Raw genomic sequence first — 18,982 nt, forward strand, 5'->3', positions numbered from 1 at the left:
CTGGCGAGTGCTGCAAAGGTCTGTACACTAAAGGTCATCTCTATCCCGAAGTCACGGGTAAACGAAAACAATTGAAACATACCCTCAGCTAAACTTACAAGCCCAGGCCTCTCCACACCACCACAAGCCGGCTTTGTATAAACACAAAACCAGCCACGACAGGCAGATTCAGGCAAGAGCAAGAACACGCAGCTACAAGTGAAATATACTGTCACAACCAAAATCTTTCTTCACATCTGTTCTTGCAAAAGAATCCGGTATTTGCAAACCATCCCAGCCAGCGGCAAGGAGGCGGTGATGCTGTGGGTAACACTTGGCACAGTATTCAGTGCGGTTTCTGGCTAGCCGCCACGACCACCACTCGTCCAGTTGAAAGCAGAATTTAGTACCACGGGTGGTAGAAAACATGGCGACTAGTTTCTGTATATGGCCAATGAAAATGTGATGCAAGTGCAGCCCTGCAATTTCATACTCACACCACTGTTGGCAGGGTATTTTGACCTACTCTTTTTTACACTGGCCTGATGTTTTATAAGAGGTGGGATACTCACAACTGGACTGACTGGATTCACCTTTTATACTGCTGGGGAGACAAAGGCAGGATTTAAAAAACGTGCTAAGTTTCAACCTGCAGTGCTTGAGGATTGAATCGAACTGGCGAGTTTTAAATTATCCATTGTGATAATTGACACATTGCAGAAAATCATGTGATAATATACTTATGAAGGTCACTGCACACTTAACTTTTATTGGCAATGTAAAGATATTGGTGCAACTAAAATTTTCCATCTCATGTAGTACTAACATGTACAATATTTGGTCTCGACCTATGAACTACATTGCATACTAGAGATGAGTTTCGTATTGACATTTCAAATCCGAATAATTTCCATTGACTTGTTTAAAATGTCTTGGTATAAATAATCTACGTCACCCGATGCAAAAATCACCTTTGGCAGGAAACGCATTGAAGTGACGCCATGTTTTTGGATCAGTCTAAAACAAAACATGAGGATCATTTGTGAAGTATCCAAGGCTGGAGTTTCAGAATGACAGAAAAAATGTAAAACCTACCGCACACGGATAGAAAAGTCTCACAGCAGTTGTCACGTAAGATGTACATGTTTTATTCAGATGCTCTTATTACACATCTCAACATCATGGGTGTGCGTTGTGCGGCCAGACTTCAGTTGATAAATCCGTGACCGAAGCCCTCCCCAGGGGTTTCTGCCAATTTCTCCTCGATGCTTTTATTGCATTTACCATCACAGCGTTTAAACTATTAACACAGCTCGCAGGGAAACATGGAAATCTAGAGGGCCCCAGTCACTCTGCTCTGTTGGCTCTATGGGAACCTCACATAAATACACAGCTCAGGTTACGGGGTGGTGGAAGGAAGAGGCGGCGAAAGAGCGAGCACACACACACGCTTGCGAGCAACGAAATGTTTAACCGCTAAGTAATGAGATAATAAACACTGCCAGTGTTGCTGAAAGGTGCAGGGGAAGTGCGTGTTTATACTAGAGGGGTCTGTGTTGGCCATTAATCGCCGCCAACTCGGAACAAAATAAATTCATTCTGTTGCGCGGGCTGCAACGGGAACTAGCACCGCTGGAACCGGCAGCGTATGAAGATGATGAGGGCATCCCGATTGGCGCCAACCGCAAGCCCCCTCCAGAAAATGCTAAAGTTGAACATTCCAACGAGACCACCGAGCGGGGCCTTAGCAGTGTCAGGGCCCCGCTGGAAGGAGGAAGAGGAGATTGCTGGCGGCCGAGTTGAGCGATGGCGCCGCAGTTGCTCTCCTCCTCCACCTTACTCGCTGAGCTGCAGCTTGCGCTTGAGAGACTCGGGCATCTCCGGAGGAGGTGGGCGCGGTAGGCGGAAGTAAACCTTCACCGAGTCGTAGATGAACCACTGCAGCGCAGTGAGTGTGCCGATCATGATGATACGGGCAACCAGGCCCTTCCACACACCTGCATCGGCACAGACACATTTTAGCAAAGATCCCCCATATATGTAGCCCGTTCAGACTATTGGGGCATGTGCCGTCAGCAAACACCTCCACACATGCGCGTTTTCAGTACATGTGCGATTGCTTACAAATGAATCACCCGGAATGCACCGGATCTCGTCAGTTCTCGAAAGCTAAGTATGACCAAGTCTGGAATGTGTTTGAATGGGTGACCAACGAGTACGAGAGAGCAGTGCAGCAATTCGGTTGTTATAATATACGTCCGTCCATGTTCGCACGCTCACCAACCAACACTGACCAGCATGGTAAAGAGTCATTAAACAACCATATAATACACTGACATGGTGAACCGGAGAGGCCCTCATCCAGCAGTGGATTGACAATGAGGCCGTGTAGATGCTGTCAAGGCTACAGTCAGCCAGAAACAAATTAACCAGCTCTTGCCGCACGCTCAACTTGGTGAAGATGACAGGCAGGTAGTGTTTTTAAAGTGCAGTTAGAGTGTACCTTCGATAAGTACTATTGGCTACGTATGGTGTGAAAAAAGTTCAACATACAAGTGCAAAAACATGGGCTAGTTGCAATGCTGGGTAATGTTGGCCCTCCCTTTGCTGATAATTCACTGACTTGACCGTACACAGCTCCTGCCGCCCATCGAGCTCTGATCCCAGCACGAAGTGAAGCTGGTTCCACATTTGTAAGTGTGTGAATCATGTAAAATGTAACATGTGAAGGGACTGGGAGGGTGGCGGTGTAGCGTGCGGTAAATTACCAAGGGGGCCGAGCTTTTTGAGGACGTCAGCGGCGGTGCTGCCCTTCTCCTTGTTGAGCACCGACACCACCGAGTCGGCCGGGTGGGACACGATGGCGCAGAACACACCGGCTGTGCACGCGGTGATTGGGGGCGACAGGTCACAGTTGGGGTCATCATCACCACAACAAGCATGAAAATTACCGTATGTCATCATCGCCACCAAAATGACCATGTCACGACCACCGCCTCACATCGCCGTATTGATATTATCGCATTAAAAACCGTCACATCATGAACATTGCCATCAAAATGTGTCAATCGACCACCATCAATAGCAATAAAATAACACGACTTTCGTAGGAAATTACCATGCCGATATCACCACTGTATTACATCTCCGAACTATCACAATTGTGCGCCAAAAAAACAAGGATGGCAGGTGGGATCTCAGGGATGACAACAGACTGTATTGGGTCAGAAATTAAAAGACAAGAAATAAAGCGAGAGTGGTGGCAGTGTCCATCTCAGGCAAGCTGAAAGTCAACGCAGACGGCCAGGTGTGTCTTACGAAGAGAGAGAACACAACAGCTCAAGAAACGTGATAAACATGGAAGCACAGGGGGTGGGGACACAAAGCCAGATTTGGGATTACACGCAACAATTAATCGCGCATCCTGGCAGAATGCCCAAATGCAGGCCAAGGCCAAACGAGGAGTCACCTTGGGTCCAAAAAGACAGCTGCCACTGGGGATGCCATTTGAATTGTTTGACATGGGATGTGCTGAATAGTGCTTTGAGTTGCCGAGGCATTTAAGTGCCATATAAATGTAAATATTATTCATAGAAATAGCTGCTTTGTAGTGGCGAGCCAAAATATTAAGAAATGTAGAGTGGAAGTGGCAACCTTCAGAACGCAAGTGTGCTAATTATTACATCACAGCACAGCTCGCAACAAACTACCAAGGTCAAACGAAGCTAGAGGTGGTGTCGCTGCTAGCTTCGCATTCTCATTTGTGATTTAGGCGGTACAGAATGGGAGGTGGTGGTGATCGTACCGATGTATCCGGCGGTGAAGGTGACGAGAAGTTGCTCGCCCTTGGTGCAGTCCGCACGTGGCTTGGGCACCACAAACTTGTAGAGAGCTTCCACCGTGCGCTCAAAGCAAGCGAACTTCATCATGGTGTAGGGGATTTGCCGCATCCACAGCGGCACCACACCCTTATAGAAGCTGCACAACGGCAAACGCAGGAAATGTGCACGGTGTGAGGCACAGAGGAGACTCGTAGGACACATTGGTGTGAAGGACAGACAGAAGATGTAGGTGCGAGACATGGAGACACAGGATACATAGCGACACAAACTTGTGAGACAAGAAGAGACGGACACACAAAGCTATGAGACACACAGGAGACAAACACAGTTACAGGATACAAGCAAAGGTACACATACAGAAGGACAAGGGCACACGTGCATGTGGCATGCGCAGACAGAGACAAACATAACTCATGAATCGTGACATGACACCGCAGGGCTGCGTGCCCTAACCACCACTTTTGCGCCAACCCACACTATCAGTTTACAAATTCCAAACACAGCCAGCTTGAAGCAGCCAGCGGCAGCAGCACCAAGGTAGTGTCCGCACACTGATTGGGATCCAGCGGAGGGAATGCCCTTCCTCCTCCCCTCGCCCCACCAGGGCCCCCATTCCTTTCATCATGAGGGGGACATGAGGGCCCCGGGAGATCGAGGCAGAATCGGTGTAGGCTGCCGCTGGGCCCGAATCGGACCAGTGCGCAGGTATATTGCTCTCACACGCCAATGACTCATGCACCTCCGACCGTGCAACCGGAAAAGTTGGTGGACCCAGGTCTGAGCGCCACAACCGCCGCAACGCCCCGCCTGCCAAGGCACACATCAGGCGGACCCCAGTGGGGTTCCCTGACGGGTGACAGGGCAGAGCGGGAAATAACGGAAGCGGTGGAGGACAGCAAGGGGTCCCAGAGGTGGATCTAAGGAGCGTGTTATTCAAGATGCTAATTCTCTTTTCAGCCGGGCTCTGTCCTGGGTCAACATTTGACCCGGCACACCACATCTAATATACCTCCACAAACTATGGCTGTGGACACTCGTCATGTGACCCCTATTGCAGTTTACCAGCAACCCGGGAAAACATTTCTACATCTGGCACACCACCATATCCAGTATGGCTACTGGTCACATCTGCACCAGTCTATAGAGACCCAGAAAAAATTCTGCAACAGAGCACACCAATCACGACGGGCACTTTAGTGTACTTATTTATAATGATGGATGCACAGAGCTGCGGGGGAGGGGGGGGTGATTTAAGAAACCTGTACCTTTTTTTTTACTCTCACGTCAGGAGATGGGAGTGATACCGGCAACCTCTGGAATGCAAGTCAATCGTGCGACTCATCTGACCACGGCAGCAAAGATAATAGAATCTTGATGACGGTAGCACGGTGCAATACTGAACAAACCATCACAATACAGACGCGACAGCGAACGTTGCACAGCAACCACTTACGCCCAGACGCCCTCCTCTTTGTACATCTTGGGGAAGGCCTGGCGCAGTGTGTTGGCGAAGCCGGGCTGCGTCTGGATGCGCACCTTGCAAGCCTCCATGGGCGCCAGCGCAATGTCGGCAAAGAACTCGGCGCTGGCCGACGCCGCCAGGTACAACGACGTGCGCCACAGGTAGCAGTTTTCCTGCGGACGGCACACCAGATGGAACATCAGGTTTACGAGCGCCATGCCTTGGCAGACGATGCTCAAGCAGAAGTTAAAACCAGTTCAACATTTATGAGCGCAAAAGCAGGTCATTTGTAACAGGTGATGGCTGTCGAGTGCACATGAAAAAGGTAAACGATTTCTGACCATTCCAGAGTAATCTGTGGTAGTGTGGTCTATGTAGCCAATGCTTACAAGTCTCAGTTTAACTAAATCTGGCTCGTAAAAGCCAAAACAAACTGGATTGCTTTGCCAACTAATTACCGGGCGGCCACGGCATATATAAACGATCAACTTTCTCCTCCAAAACCCGTGCTCACGGCATATTTCGGCACTCACCTCACCGAGCAGGTTGCCATAGAAGACCTTGAAGACCTCATACAAGCCAAACTTGCAGAGGCCCTGCATGGAGTAGCCGATGAAGGTGGGAGCCCATCCCTTGGCCAGGCCACGCATGCCCTCCTCGCGCACCGACACCGAGAAGCCAGTGAAGATGCCCTTGTATTTGCCGGGGTCCACCTGCAACCAGGTGAACACGTCAGGTACTCTTTGTAGGGAATACAAACCGGTGTGCCACCTAGTGGGCACTTACTGCAAGGACTTCACAAGTTGTTCTGTGCCATTCTTCCAGGGCATCCACTGCCAGTAAATAACAAATGTTTTTTTTTTATCTCATATCTGATTTAACGCCAATAGCACAAACTGCATTCGATTAGGTTTAGCACAGGGGGGTATATGACACGAGTTCCGTTTCCAGCCACATTAAAGGTAAGCGGCGAGCAATATTGGAACGGGAGCTGGGGGCACAGCCCCCCCCCCCATCTCCAACTGACCAGAGTTAAGACGTTTGGTCAAACTCCATCGTATCGAAAAAGGGGCTGCAGATTATTGATAATTTTACACACTATATCGGGTTAAATAATTTTTTTAAATATGATGGATTACGACGACTGCTGCACACCTGAATGCGGCATTTGACCAGGTCGAGGGGGACGATGGCCGTGTGAGTGACGCCGCAGCTCAGAATTCCACCAAACCCACAAAGCACGTAGTACTTTGTCGAGCCGTATTCACAGCTGCAGTTGTCTGCAAGTGTCGCACAAAAATGCACGACCGTACACAACACAGCACACCGTGCGGGTTTGATTCGTGCACACAGCATGGTTAGGACGCTAAAAACACACAAAACCTTTGGTTAGTTATCACTCGGGTTAATACAAACAAAATAAAGCATATGTATCGATTCTATGACACTTCAATACGCATTCTTCGGATTGAAGCAGCAATGATGTTACATTCCGAGCCACATAACGAGATGACGTCACATTCTTCATGACGTCATGGTGATGAGAGAAAGGTGCAATTGTTTAGTGAAATTCTGGGCAACTTTCATAAATTTGGCCAGTTTCCTTAAGGCTAAGTCCCCAATAGCAACATAACTTAAAATAAACGTTTCTCTATGTTGGCTAATCTTCATAAAAGTCATTGTGGGCATTAATGCATTAGACAGCTCTAATGCATCAATGCTTTAAAAAAAATTGGTTGTAAAGTGTAAAAAATACACCAACATTTTAACAACGTAACCCTTGAATGGGAGACGTCTACATGCGTTCCGTTTTTTTGTACGTGTCGCTAGGCTGCCATGTCGGTCATAAATGCCCGTGCAAGCTCAGCAGCACTGTGCCCACCCCACCCACATTCCAGCCAGCGCCGCCCCCCCTTCAAGGTTGGACTCATCGCTCCAAGGGCACCTTTTGGACGCCCGCAGCCAAGAGGACGCAGGAACGGAAAGCAAACAAATGAACGACTGCAATGTATAAATAATAACCTTCGCAAGGTTACAGAACTTGACAATAATCTAAACTTGACAAGTTTAAACTTGACAAGTTTAGATTATTGTAGTTCCTTGTGTAAAACCACTACGTGAGATGTATTATTCACTTTGTATGTTTTTAAGTGACAAAGCAAATGGAAAAAACACTTTATTCACTCAGTGGGAAGATTTGAGCTATTTTATTGCAGTAGGGCATCCATTTTCCCTCTGCCTCCGACTGCCTCTAAAATACGCCACTGTTCTGTACAGCAAATTGGTGCGATTACATTTAAGATGTGATGTACAAAGTTGAATTGTACTGTATAATTGTATTAAGAGTGCCTTAGAAAGGACTAAAGACTTTGATTTGGATAATGAATATTGTAGATTTTCAAAGTGTATAGTTCTGGTTAACGTTTCCAAAATAGCATTAACTTGTGACTTCAAATGGGTATGAGATTCCAACTTTAATTTGGGACTCCTATATGGGATTAAAACTTAGCATAGCAAGGGAAATGTAATTAAAAGTGCAGACATGTGACCTACACTAATAACAAAGCAATAAATCAAACCACAACAGGGTTTTTGATTAACTTTAGCCTAACTCTTGTCTCCAAAAAAACTGCACTGTATGCAAAGAACTAGCTGAATTTAGAGATTTATATTTTCCTCATGAGACATGCTTGTGCTAGTCAGACCCTGTGATCAATTATAAACACAATTTTTGCAGCATTACCGTCCGTGCAAGGTTTTCAGGAAGTAACGAATTTTGTTTGGAATATCCGATGTTTTGTTTTGCGTTCTGGGTGCTTCATCAAGAAATTAATTTCTTGAACCGAAGCTCCCAGCTCGTGGGGTGAAGCATCACAAATTATGCAAAACTATCGCTACAACCCACAAACACTCAAGCAGTTTAACTTAAACTGACAACTAATTATTATAAATCACTTAACCGACAATTCCATTTATAATTCCAAATTGATCTCAGGTCTGGCGCTGGCTGTTGAAGAAGCAGGCTGGGTCGGTCGCTTGTTTTTTTGGGTTAGAACGAGCAGTCAAAAACTGGGGTAGGCATCACAAACACCGTGCCAACACCTCACTCCGTGCCACACACACAATGGACGCACCTGGATGCGGCACTTGACCAGGTCAAGCGGCACTATGGCCGTGTGCGTGGTGCCACAACTCACGATGCCGCCAAAGGCGCACAAAAGGAAGTACTTGCTCGAGCCGTACGCACAGCTGTCCTCTGCCAGGCCGAGAACAACGGGGTTCTCGTCAGGCAACGAAGCGAGAGCACCAACACTCGTTAGCAGCGCCCGCAGCTACCCCCATTCGTTGAAGCGAGACCGACTACACAGTCTCAAGCTCGCCCTCTCGTATGGATACCAGTTGAGTGGCAACAATAAATTGATGCCAATATTGGAAATTGAGCGGATGGGTTTGGCGGAGAGCGAGTGAAAGTATGCTACTCCTGCCCTTCTGAGAAAGCTCCGCTGACTTGAGTTAATGATGTGTTCCACAGTGCTTGTTGCATTCATATTGGTAGATTGTTTGACCTTATTTGTGGACAAGGTGATTAAGACCACAACGATCAATTAGACTTGGTCATGGCAAAGACTATGATTGTCATATTTTTTGTAAATGTCATACCCAAAAGTGCGGGGATAAAAAAATGCATGGAAAGGTCAAGGAACATGGTCAGGCAGTCCACCCCTGAACATATGGCATTTATGAAGGATACAAAGTGCCTAATCATTCATCTTTAAGACCATGTGCAAGATATCACTTTGGTCTTTGTTAAAATTTCGATTTCCGTGACTACCGTGACATTGTGCCAAAATCACAGCTTTATTAATAACGTGGCAGAATGGTTAGCGCAGTCATATGAACTCGGCAAACTTTCTTGGTCTTGGCAACTGATATATGCCCATTTAATAATTCACACTAACAATGACCGACATGGAGTAGGAAAACCTTTATGCAGCAGTGGATTAAGATAAAACATTTTTTTTGTAAAATTATTCTTAAACTATTCCCTGTGCACATATAACATATAAGTAACCCACAATCGTTTTGAAAATAATGTTTAGACAACGTATCCGTGTTTGCCTCCACTTGTCTGGAGGTGCAGTAAGCGCATACTAGGTGCTTTATTAATGAGACTGTACCACCGTGCCAAAAATAACTGTATAAAAGGCAGTGTAATACTCAACCAAATTATCTTGAAAAAACTAACACATAAATTGCCGTACACATAAACAATGCTCTTGTTACCGTCAGAACATGTTTTAACCTACTATCCCGTAGCACCCCAGTTCTCCTTTACAAAGGAAGCCACATTCTATCCCGATACCGACATGGATAGATAAAGTTCATGAACGAACAAGCGTGGCATCTCGTTTATGTAACATGTACAACGCCCTTCACATGGTACTGTATTGGTGTCTTGGCATGTCTGACGCCAAGCCCCCTCCCGCAATTATTGCTTTATTAAAATGGGATAATTAACAGTGTGATTAGTAGGCACATTTGGGTGACAATGCAGCTGCCGGGCTATCAAAGTCCAACATTAAAGCACACACAAGATGCTGCACGCTTGAACTTTGCCCAGTTTCATTACGTGGCATTTACCAGGGTTAAACGGACACTGTGCACAACCTGTAAATCAGCTGTAAGTTTTAATGCTCTATTTCGGGAGTAACTGCAGTGAATGCTCAACAGCGCCAGCGACGTGTTCGCCCTCCCACGTGGCCAGATAGATATGGATGCCAGCAGCAACTATAGCTCACTGCCTTGTCTGATCGGGAGGGAATAAAACAAACCTTCCACATTTCCGAAACTATCTTCTTGAGTAGAACAATCCTATAGATTGTTTAAACATATGTACATTAAACAGTTGTGGCCAACAAGGGAACAAAGGAAAACGTTTAACAGAATATATTCACTTAAAATACTTGTACTAAAGTCCAGGTCTTGACCACACTTCGTTTAAGTTGTAGGCTCCAAATTAAAGTTAGTTTAATTGTAAAGTTTTATTGACTGCAAATTAAAGAACTTTTGACGTGCAGTAACGATTCATTTCTATTTAAAATCGAAATTTAAAACAATGCGATTGGTAAATCGGAAAGGCTGCGATTTTTTGCGATTTGAAAAGTCCTATTACTTTCTTATTGGAATTGTTTGATTTTATTATTACTTATTTAACTTAACAAGTGTTCTGTTCCATTGTTCTATTTCAATAACAAAATTTTGATAAATACATGTTGGAAGCAATTCATATCTTTTAAGTTCTCATCCTTGCATTATAATAATAGCAGTTCATATTTTGATGGTATCATGTGGTAATGCTGCATCACATGTTTTAAATCTATTACACAGTGAATATTGAACTGAAGCTTGACTTAAGAAAATTTAATCGCAAATCAAATCGCAATGTCAGAAAAATCGCAATTAGATATTTCCCACAAATCGTTCTGCCCTACCCCCTTATCCCCAACTGTGTGGAATTCAATGGGAGGACAAAGCCTCAAGAGTTTCCAATTACCCAATGAGACCCACCCCGCATCGCTCGCATTCCTTCACCAGCACTGGTGGCACCACTGCATAATGAAATACTATTACTTTTAAAAATGGTCAAATGGAAGCTACAATCTCATCCCCTAACACGACTCACCCACGTTTTTCCAAGAATGGTTGATGCCACCACACCCGATATCGTGCCTTCTGATCGCACTTAAAGCAAACGTTGACCGGCTGCTGTATTTTTCACAAAACAGTAGTGTCTTTCACCACATCACCAATAAAGCTAGTCGTACGTGCAAGTCGTGTGTGTACTATATACACGCACAGCCAACACACACGGACGCTAGTGCATACGTTTTCTTCTCTAGCCTTTTGAGTCAAATGGAGACTAAAAAGCGTGGCATCTGCCAAATATTTTAGGCGCGCCCGACTCTCCTCTCCCTGCCAAAGGCCGCCCTCCTGATCCTCACCGTCCCAACCAACTCACCCAGCCAGCGCTTCAACGCAAAGGCAAACACGTCGAGAGTACAGTATACTGCGGTGAGTGGAAATGTGTGTGAAAGGGCACGACGGCATAGGACCGTGTGCTGCGACACGAGGGCTAGAAACAAACCTCACGTTTCCCCGAGGTCAGGGGTCGACCACGTGGGTCGACCACGTGCGGCTCCCAGAGGCGGCATGAGGCTCTTTAAGGACTGGCTTCACCAAGGACCACTGCGTCTCGTGTGTCACCACATAGTGCACTGCCGGCTATTGAAATATTGTGGGTTTTTAATTGATCGAATTCGAAACGGCTTTTTTATTTTGCTTATCAACCCGTGCGCTAATCTACTCATCCCCGTAGGTCGACTCCACCTTAACAAAGGGGTACCTGGTGCAGTGTACAAAGATCACCACAGCCGGCTTTAGTTGATGTTCTAACAAAACTTCCTCCAACCGGCTATGAGGCTACACAGCTGGAGGGAGGAATCCGTCTTTAAAACCTCTCGCATTATAATTAATTCCATTACCACCATACCCTCCTCGGCTGAGGTTTTTGTGACCGTAGCATTGGTAATAGCATCGAGACCTTCACCCGTGTAGAACATGGACTTTGTTGATGGAATAATAAATGAAAGAGTTAATAAATGAAAGGAGCCGCTGTGTGAAGGACGTTTACAATGACAAAGAGGAAGCTTCCGCAATGGAGGTCACGAGTTGGCTTATTCCTTACAGGGGGTACAGCACTGTGGGCATCCTTGGTGTGTATAGCACAATCTGGATGTTGTATTGCACTTTTAAGCTCCCAAAAAACCAAGCTTGCAACTTAAGACCAAAAGCCCATAACGTCGACCCAAGACCCCACACACGACTTTATACAAAGCGCTCTCGAGCATTACATCTCAATCACGCACTGCAACCAACCCAGCTCGCAGCCTTCTACCCTCACAACCTTTCACGAACAATTTTAACTCCCAAGCTCCCCTCTCTTGCCGCAGAATCGCCTTGAACCCCCCATCCCCCTCTCTCTCTCACCGCTCGCGGACGCCGCGGCAAGTTGACGACGTTGGGGAGCCGCCACCAGCTCCGACGAAGGCGACGAGGCGGCGGGAGACGAGGGCGAGGCGATGTCGCCACCATCGTCGCGGGCGAGGGTGAAGTGTGGTCTGTGGAAGAGGTTGATCCTCGACGCGGGAAGGACCGAGGTGAACATGTCTGCAACTGGGTGGGTTTCGGCTTCGTCTTTAATTAACACCCGCACCTGCACACACGGACGCGCAAGCCTTACTTACAATCCCCTCACAACGAATTAAGACCGAATGCTACGCCCGTGAGGGGTTTTATTTTATACCGAAACGCCTCAAGGACTCTCACCCACCACCTCCTCCCAGTTCCCGCCGGTGCTGCCACTCACAAGATGGACGCCTCCTTCACCAAAAGACACCGAGGTCGGAAATACGTCACATCCGGCAAGGGTGGGGGGGGGAATGGGAGGGGCTACGGCCTAAGCTCCTCCCCCACAAACCACCACCGCCGCCGCTCATTGGTCCGTCCACGGGGAGTCACGTGGGCAGCGCGAGAACAACCGCCACGCCCGCGCGCGCGCCCGCCGCGACCGGCGGCAAGGTCACCCGCGGCGGTGACGTCGACGAGCTGTGTGACGTCACGGCCGCCGCGTTTCTTGGGTTTCAGCGCGCGCCACGTGATTGATCGCGCGGGCCCATGCCAGGTCAGAGGAAATTATCTAGTCGTGACTGGATCGATACTATAGATTAGAATCGTGAGGAATTTAATTCGATTGTCTCTTTCCATTTCCGTATATGTTGTGCGCGTGCTAGTGCACGCGATTGTTGCACGCGGAATTTCCCGTAGCGGTTGTAGCATCGCGCGCAATAACGGAATTGATTCCGAATCGGTTCCAACGACGATTTGCAAAATGAATCCATCGATTGTGCTCGCGATACTATTCATATGAATCGATGAATATCGGGTTTTTTCTTGTTGTAATTGTTGCACGTAAATCATCGAGCATTTATACATATCTACACGCACACACTGGCGAAATAAACTATTATAACTATTGGATCGAATCGAGAAGTCGATTCCTGAATGGATGAGCATCGTGATATGGCGACCTCGTGTAGAGGTTGAGCTGGAGGTGAACTTTACTTTATAAATCTTTATTTATACTGCAGGAGGAATCCGATGAGCTATTGAGCTCCTTTTTGATAGATCAGAATCATCAGCATCTTTATTTATATTGCAGGAGGAATCCGAACAGCTGTAAAGCTCTTTTTTTGACATGTCCAATAGGGGCACGGGGTCAGAACGTTATAACAACTTGATCTTTTGATTTAAAGCTTTCGTGACTGCAGGGATTCATATTCTTGGTTCTTTCGGTAAAGTCACGTAGAAGGAAAATAATAAAGTAAAAATAAAACAATAAAAATTATCTCGACGTTTCGACTGCAACACAAGCAATCATCATCAGGTGTGAAATCCACAGCAATATTTTTTATTATTATTTTATCATAATAGTTTTCTTTATTTCCCTTCTACGTGACTTTACCGAAAGAACCAAGAATAACAACTTGATCGTTTGTCCGTTTGATCTAGCGTCAATTCAATCTTGTTAATTTATTTTAAATATTCTTTGTTTATTTTTGGTAAAGACACGTAGTTAGAAATAAAATTCCCTGCGGTAAATCTTGACTTAAAGCTTTCGTGACTTTAAAAGTCTTCCTCGGCAGCTTTCTCCCTCTTTTTTCCTCCTGATGACGATCGCTCGTGTTGTAATCGAAACGTCGTAGTATTTTTTTTATTAATTTGAACCTATCTATGTGACTTTACCGAAAGACCCAAAGAATATAAATTCCCTTGGGTATTAACCCCCCCACCCCCTCAGTTGCCTTTAGATTCTTAAATAAAAAATCGCCTCACTTTTTGGCGGGAATTTTTTTTGTAATCGAAACGTTTTTTTATTTTTATCAATTTGAACCTATCGATGTGACTTTCACCATTTGTTGCGCCCTTTAGGATCACCTTCCTGGCTCCACCCCCCCCCCCCATCAGAGGTCGCAAACGGGTTTTGATTCCTTACCCATACCTGGCCGCACCAGGGTCGCAAACGGGTACCCGTACCCAGTCGGGTACGGGTACCCGTTCCCTACCCGTACCCTACCCGAAATGAGTGACAAACGGTTACTCACCAGTGACTCACGGCCTACCGCACCAGGGTCACAAACGGGTACCCGTACACGTGGGTACGGGTACCCGTTTGCGACTCTGGTGCGGTCGGGTACAGGTAGCCGGGTATCGGGTACCCGGTTGCGACCTCTGCCCCCCACCCTGCACCCGTCCTTCTTGGATCCTCCCCCCTCCTCTTACCCTATACAGTATAATAATGTCCCATCACAAATAACTCTCACTACAGTTATTTTGATGTGCCTTTTTTACACCTGATGAAGGAAGCTTGTGTTGTCTCCGAAACGTCGTGATTTAATTGATTTACTTGAATTTTTATTATTGTTTTATTTTTACCGGCGTGACTTTACCGAAAAAACCTAAGAGTATGAATCCTTGCAGTCACGAAAGCTTCAAATCTATCATTTAAATCTAGACGTGACTTAACCGAAAAGAACCAAAGAATAATTCCTGCAGTCACGAAAGCTAAATTAAGATTAAATCTAGTTTACCAAAAGACCTAATCCGTCGTGACGTCACATCCTCGCCCCCCCCCACCAGCCCTCGTCCAATCACGCGCGAGTTCGGATTTATTTCTTTATTTCGACAACCAATCCGGCACAAGTCGCGGTGGGGAACGGGGCTCGCGCTTATCCGCTGTATGATTTTGATCGGCGTCCCTCGCCGCCGCGTGCTGGGGCCGCCCCGCGATAGGGGGAGGGGTGATTGGAATCCGTAGAGCGGATAGGAGGCGGCGAAAGTAGCGGGAATCGTGACTGAAAATTCGGGGCCTCGGGGTCGGTACGGGGCCTGTGTCGGGCCTTACACACGCGGTGCTAACAGATCAACTTACTCTGTATGGTAATCACAATGTGATTGCGTTGTAAAGTGCCCTGATAAAGGACGCTGAATAAATCATAAATAGAATATAATCATTATATCAAGATGCCGTGTCATAAAGTACGCGCGCGTGATCACTTCCCCGTATAAACAAGTGGAATGTAACAATATACGTGTATGATATGCTTGGACGTGTAATATAAACTTGACGGAATTAATATTGAATTGTCCTTCCTCAATGCACTGCTGGTTTAAGTTGTAAGGGAGTCACCGTATTGTGATTTGGTGGGGGGAGTTTCGATTTAAAGCTTTCGTGACTGCAGGGATTCATCTTCTTGGTTCTTTCGGTAAAGTCACGTAGAAGGGAAATAATAAAAGAATACAAATAAAACATAATAAAATGCAATTTTATGTGTATTTTATTAAATAATAAAATGCAAAAACATTTGTATTTGATTATGTGTTATTACTTTATTATTTCCCTTCTACGTGACTTTACCGAAAGAACCAAGAAGAAGAAGGGGGGGGGGGTTGTTTGACCATACTTCACCACGCTGGTCAGTACCGGCTAATCGAACTCGTGTTGTGGGGGATCTTCAGTATCGGGGTTCAGGTATTACTCGGGCAGCCGCTAAGATCGATAACCACAGTATCACCCAAAGCCATCATGAGCACAGGGTACGATTGGTGATTCTGCAATGCGCCTACGTTTGTGTATTTGCCCAAAGCTGTCTCTGAAACTTCGTATCCATTACCTGCGTATGGAATTCAAAACAAACTTTGTTGCAATTCGTGGCCACAATTGGACCTCGTGTGGACTGGCACAGAGACCCATAGACTCAAAATCAGAATATTTCGACTGGAAAGCTCTTTTCACACACGATAGACATCTGTTGTGGAGTGACTCATGCAGCCAGCTATGGTTTATTGTGAAAATTAGGTCACAGTTCCTATGATAACTGTTTCATTGCTTTTATGGCTTTATTTTGGTGATTTTCGAAAAGTTTTTTAGTTTGGCGATGTTTGTGTTGTACGGAGTTAGATTGATGGCCTTAATCTAAGTTGTCTTGTTGTTGTTGTTTGACTTGCATCCCACTGGGATTTTTGCACACAACGTTGGTGTACGGTGCTTTTTGTGGAATATTTTGCTGTCTTTTCCTGGATTTTCTGTTTGCACATAGTCACATAGTCACTTTAAGATGTTTTCTTGTTCATGTTTTTGTTTGTTGCGGTTGCACCCGATTTAAGAGCCGAATGGCTCACAGGGCTATACCTAATACATTAACTTGAAACTTGATCTGAGACCCACATACATGGCCCAGCAGTCGTCGTTTGTTGCAGACGTTCACGGTTCAAATCCCCCGGCCGCCCGAGTTAAAGACCCCCTACCAGAGGTCGCAACCGGGTACCCGATACCCGGCTACCCATACCCGGCCGGGTATGGGTACCCGTTTGCGACCCTGGTGCGGCCGGGTACGGGTAGGCCGTGAGTCACTGGTGAGTAACCGCTCGTCACTCATTTCCCAACGTCTTGTCTCTTCTCACAATTCAAGTTCATAGAATCAACCCACCCGCGCCTGCAACATGTCTTCATCCCAGAGGTCGCAATCAGGTACCCGTACCCATACCCTACCCGATACCCGGTCGGGTACGGGTAGCCGGGTATTGGGTAGGGTACGGGTAGCCGTTTGCGACCCTGGTGCGGCCGGGTACGGGTAAGGAATCAAAACCCGTTTGCGACCTCTGCCCCCTACCGACGAAGTTTGCAAGCGACGCCACCGTGTGGCAGTGTCATACTTTAACACATTTTAAAATGACTAAATAACACAAATGTACTCACTTTGGAGTATACATAGCAATCATCGCCCCCCCCCCCACTGGCAGATAAACGCACCAGGATTGCTGAACTGTACTGCTTCCCGCCAGGTCGTGGGGAAAGCCTCAACCAGGAACGGATTGGCAAAATGATCTAAAAAGTATGCATGGATATTCATTGATGGGCTTAATATAGATTTTTAAAAATCGTGGTGAACTTGACCGTTTAACCTAGCGCCCATTCAATCGTGTTAATTTATTTTAAATACATTCCCTGCGGTAATTACCCCCCCCCCTCAGTTGCCTTTAAATTCTTACAAAAAAAAATCGCCTCACTTTTTGGCGGGAATTTTGTTTGTTTGTAATCGAAACGTAGTTTTTTTTTATTAATTTGAACCTGTCTATGTGACTTTAAATCTAGATTTCTATTTAAAGCTTTCGTGACTGCAGGGATTCATCTTCTTGGTTCTTTTACGTGACTTTACCGAAAGAACTAAGAAGATATAAATCTAGAGTTTACCGAAAGACCCAATCCGTCGTGACGTCACATCCCTCGTTCCCCACCCCTCCCTCCCCCACCCCTCGCCCCCCCCCTCGCTCCCCCCCACCCCTCACTCCCCCCCACCCCTCGCTCCCCCCCCCACCCCTCGCTCCCCCCCCACCCCTCGCTCCCCACCCCGCCACCTCTTTCATCCACCAGCCCGCGTCCAATCACGTGCGAGTTCGAAATTATTTAAATTTTCACTTAAAACTTTCGTGACCGCAGGAATTCATATTCTTGGTTCTTTCGGTAAAGTTACATAGATAGAAAATAAAAATGAATAATTTTTTTTTTATATATATAAAGTAAAAAAACCCACGACGTAGCGAGGTGCAATGCCCCCCCCCCCTATCTATATCCCCTCTCTCCCCCGATCTCTACCCCCCCCCATCTCTCCCCCTATCTCTCACCCTCCCTCCCCCCTCTCTCTCCCCCTCCCTTTCTCTCCCCCTATCTCTACCCCCCTCCCTCTCTGCCCCTATCTCTCCCCCCCTATCTCTGCCCCCTTCCCCCCCCCCCATTATCTAATCTTACACGAGCACTGGCTGACTGGCTGCCCTGCCCATGCTGTTTACGCCTCACAGCTCTCGTCCCCCACCCACCCACACTTTGGAACCCCTGATAAGCAGTTGCATTTGGAGGTTAGCCCCCTCTTTTCTCTCCGCTTGATGAAGACTGCTTGTGTTGGCGATCGAAACGTCGTGGATTTTTTTACTTTTATGATTTTATATTTTTTTAAATTTTAATTAGCTATCTACGTGACTTTACCGAAAGAACCAAGAATATAATTTATTTATTTCGACAACCAATCCGGCGTAAGTCGCGCTGAGGATATGTGACCCGTGTGCGGAAGCGTAACGGAGTGTGCCAGCTGTTCGCCGGTAAAGTGAAATACAAATGTGTTGCAGGTCAAAGGCGTACTTCGCGTAGCATTGGTTTATTATTTGAGTCGTTTCCTGCCGTACGCACCCTGAAAGTTGTGTGTCTACAGCAAGCGCGTGTATGTGTACCTATGGACGCGCGGACGCGCGCGCGTGTGTGTGTGTGTGTGGAGCGGTAGCGTAGTGGTTAGCGCGCTGCGCTACGAACCCAGCGACCCGAGTTCGATTCCCGCTCACGGCCAACACAATCAGGCGACTCCTTGATGCCTTCATTCAAACACCTCCCCCGTGTGTTGTTCTAGCATGGTTAAGTGCAATCCAGTAACTGAACTAAACTTCTGCTTTGTGTGGGATGGAGGTCCAGAAACAGGACTCGGATCCGCTACCCCACAGATCGTCCCCTCGGCTACTCCCGGCGGCGCCAGGT

General features: G+C 46.7%; 1 protein-coding gene and 1 non-coding gene across 5 annotated transcripts; both read right to left on the minus strand.

The window, feature by feature from the left end:
• Window positions 1-1,103: 1,103 nt before the first annotated feature.
• Window positions 1,104-12,771, minus strand: SLC25A3 (solute carrier family 25 member 3). 4 transcript variants are annotated; one of them, XM_078876566.1, is made up of 8 exons: window positions 12,710-12,771; window positions 12,331-12,556; window positions 6,439-6,563; window positions 5,817-5,996; window positions 5,275-5,456; window positions 3,785-3,957; window positions 2,748-2,858; window positions 1,104-1,976 (listed from the first exon to the last, which is right to left on the minus strand). In XM_078876566.1, exons 2-8 carry the CDS (start codon window positions 12,506-12,508, stop codon window positions 1,816-1,818), a joined length of 1,110 nt encoding a protein of 369 aa, XP_078732692.1. In that variant the 5' UTR covers window positions 12,509-12,556; window positions 12,710-12,771; the 3' UTR covers window positions 1,104-1,815. The 4 variants fall into 4 exon arrangements, with proteins under 4 accessions (XP_078732692.1, XP_078732690.1, XP_078732691.1 ...); XM_078876564.1 differs by having other exon boundaries at window positions 12,670-12,751; XM_078876565.1 differs by having other exon boundaries at window positions 12,674-12,740.
• Window positions 4,489-4,752, minus strand: LOC144947405 (small nucleolar RNA SNORA53). Its single transcript, XR_013640060.1, has one exon. It is a non-coding gene; the product is annotated as a small nucleolar RNA SNORA53 (small nucleolar RNA).
• Window positions 12,772-18,982: the final 6,211 nt, after the last annotated feature.

This window comes from Lampetra fluviatilis, chromosome 44 (assembly GCF_964198595.1).
Source record: "Lampetra fluviatilis chromosome 44, kcLamFluv1.1, whole genome shotgun sequence".
Taxonomy (NCBI): domain Eukaryota; kingdom Metazoa; phylum Chordata; class Hyperoartia; order Petromyzontiformes; family Petromyzontidae; genus Lampetra; species Lampetra fluviatilis.

Excerpts from the sequence above, each read along its gene's own strand:
- SLC25A3 (XM_078876566.1), bottom strand. The coding sequence starts at position 12,508 with ATGTTCACCTCGGTCCTTCCCGCGTCGAGGATCAACCTCTTCCACAGA. Across the intron at positions 5,457-5,816 it reads ATGGCAACCTGCTCGGTGAG|GAAAACTGCTACCTGTGGCG; the intron begins GTGAGTGCCGAA and ends TGCCGTCCGCAG. Across the intron at positions 2,859-3,784 it reads CTTCACCGCCGGATACATCG|CCGGTGTGTTCTGCGCCATC; the intron begins GTACGATCACCA and ends CCGCGTGCACAG.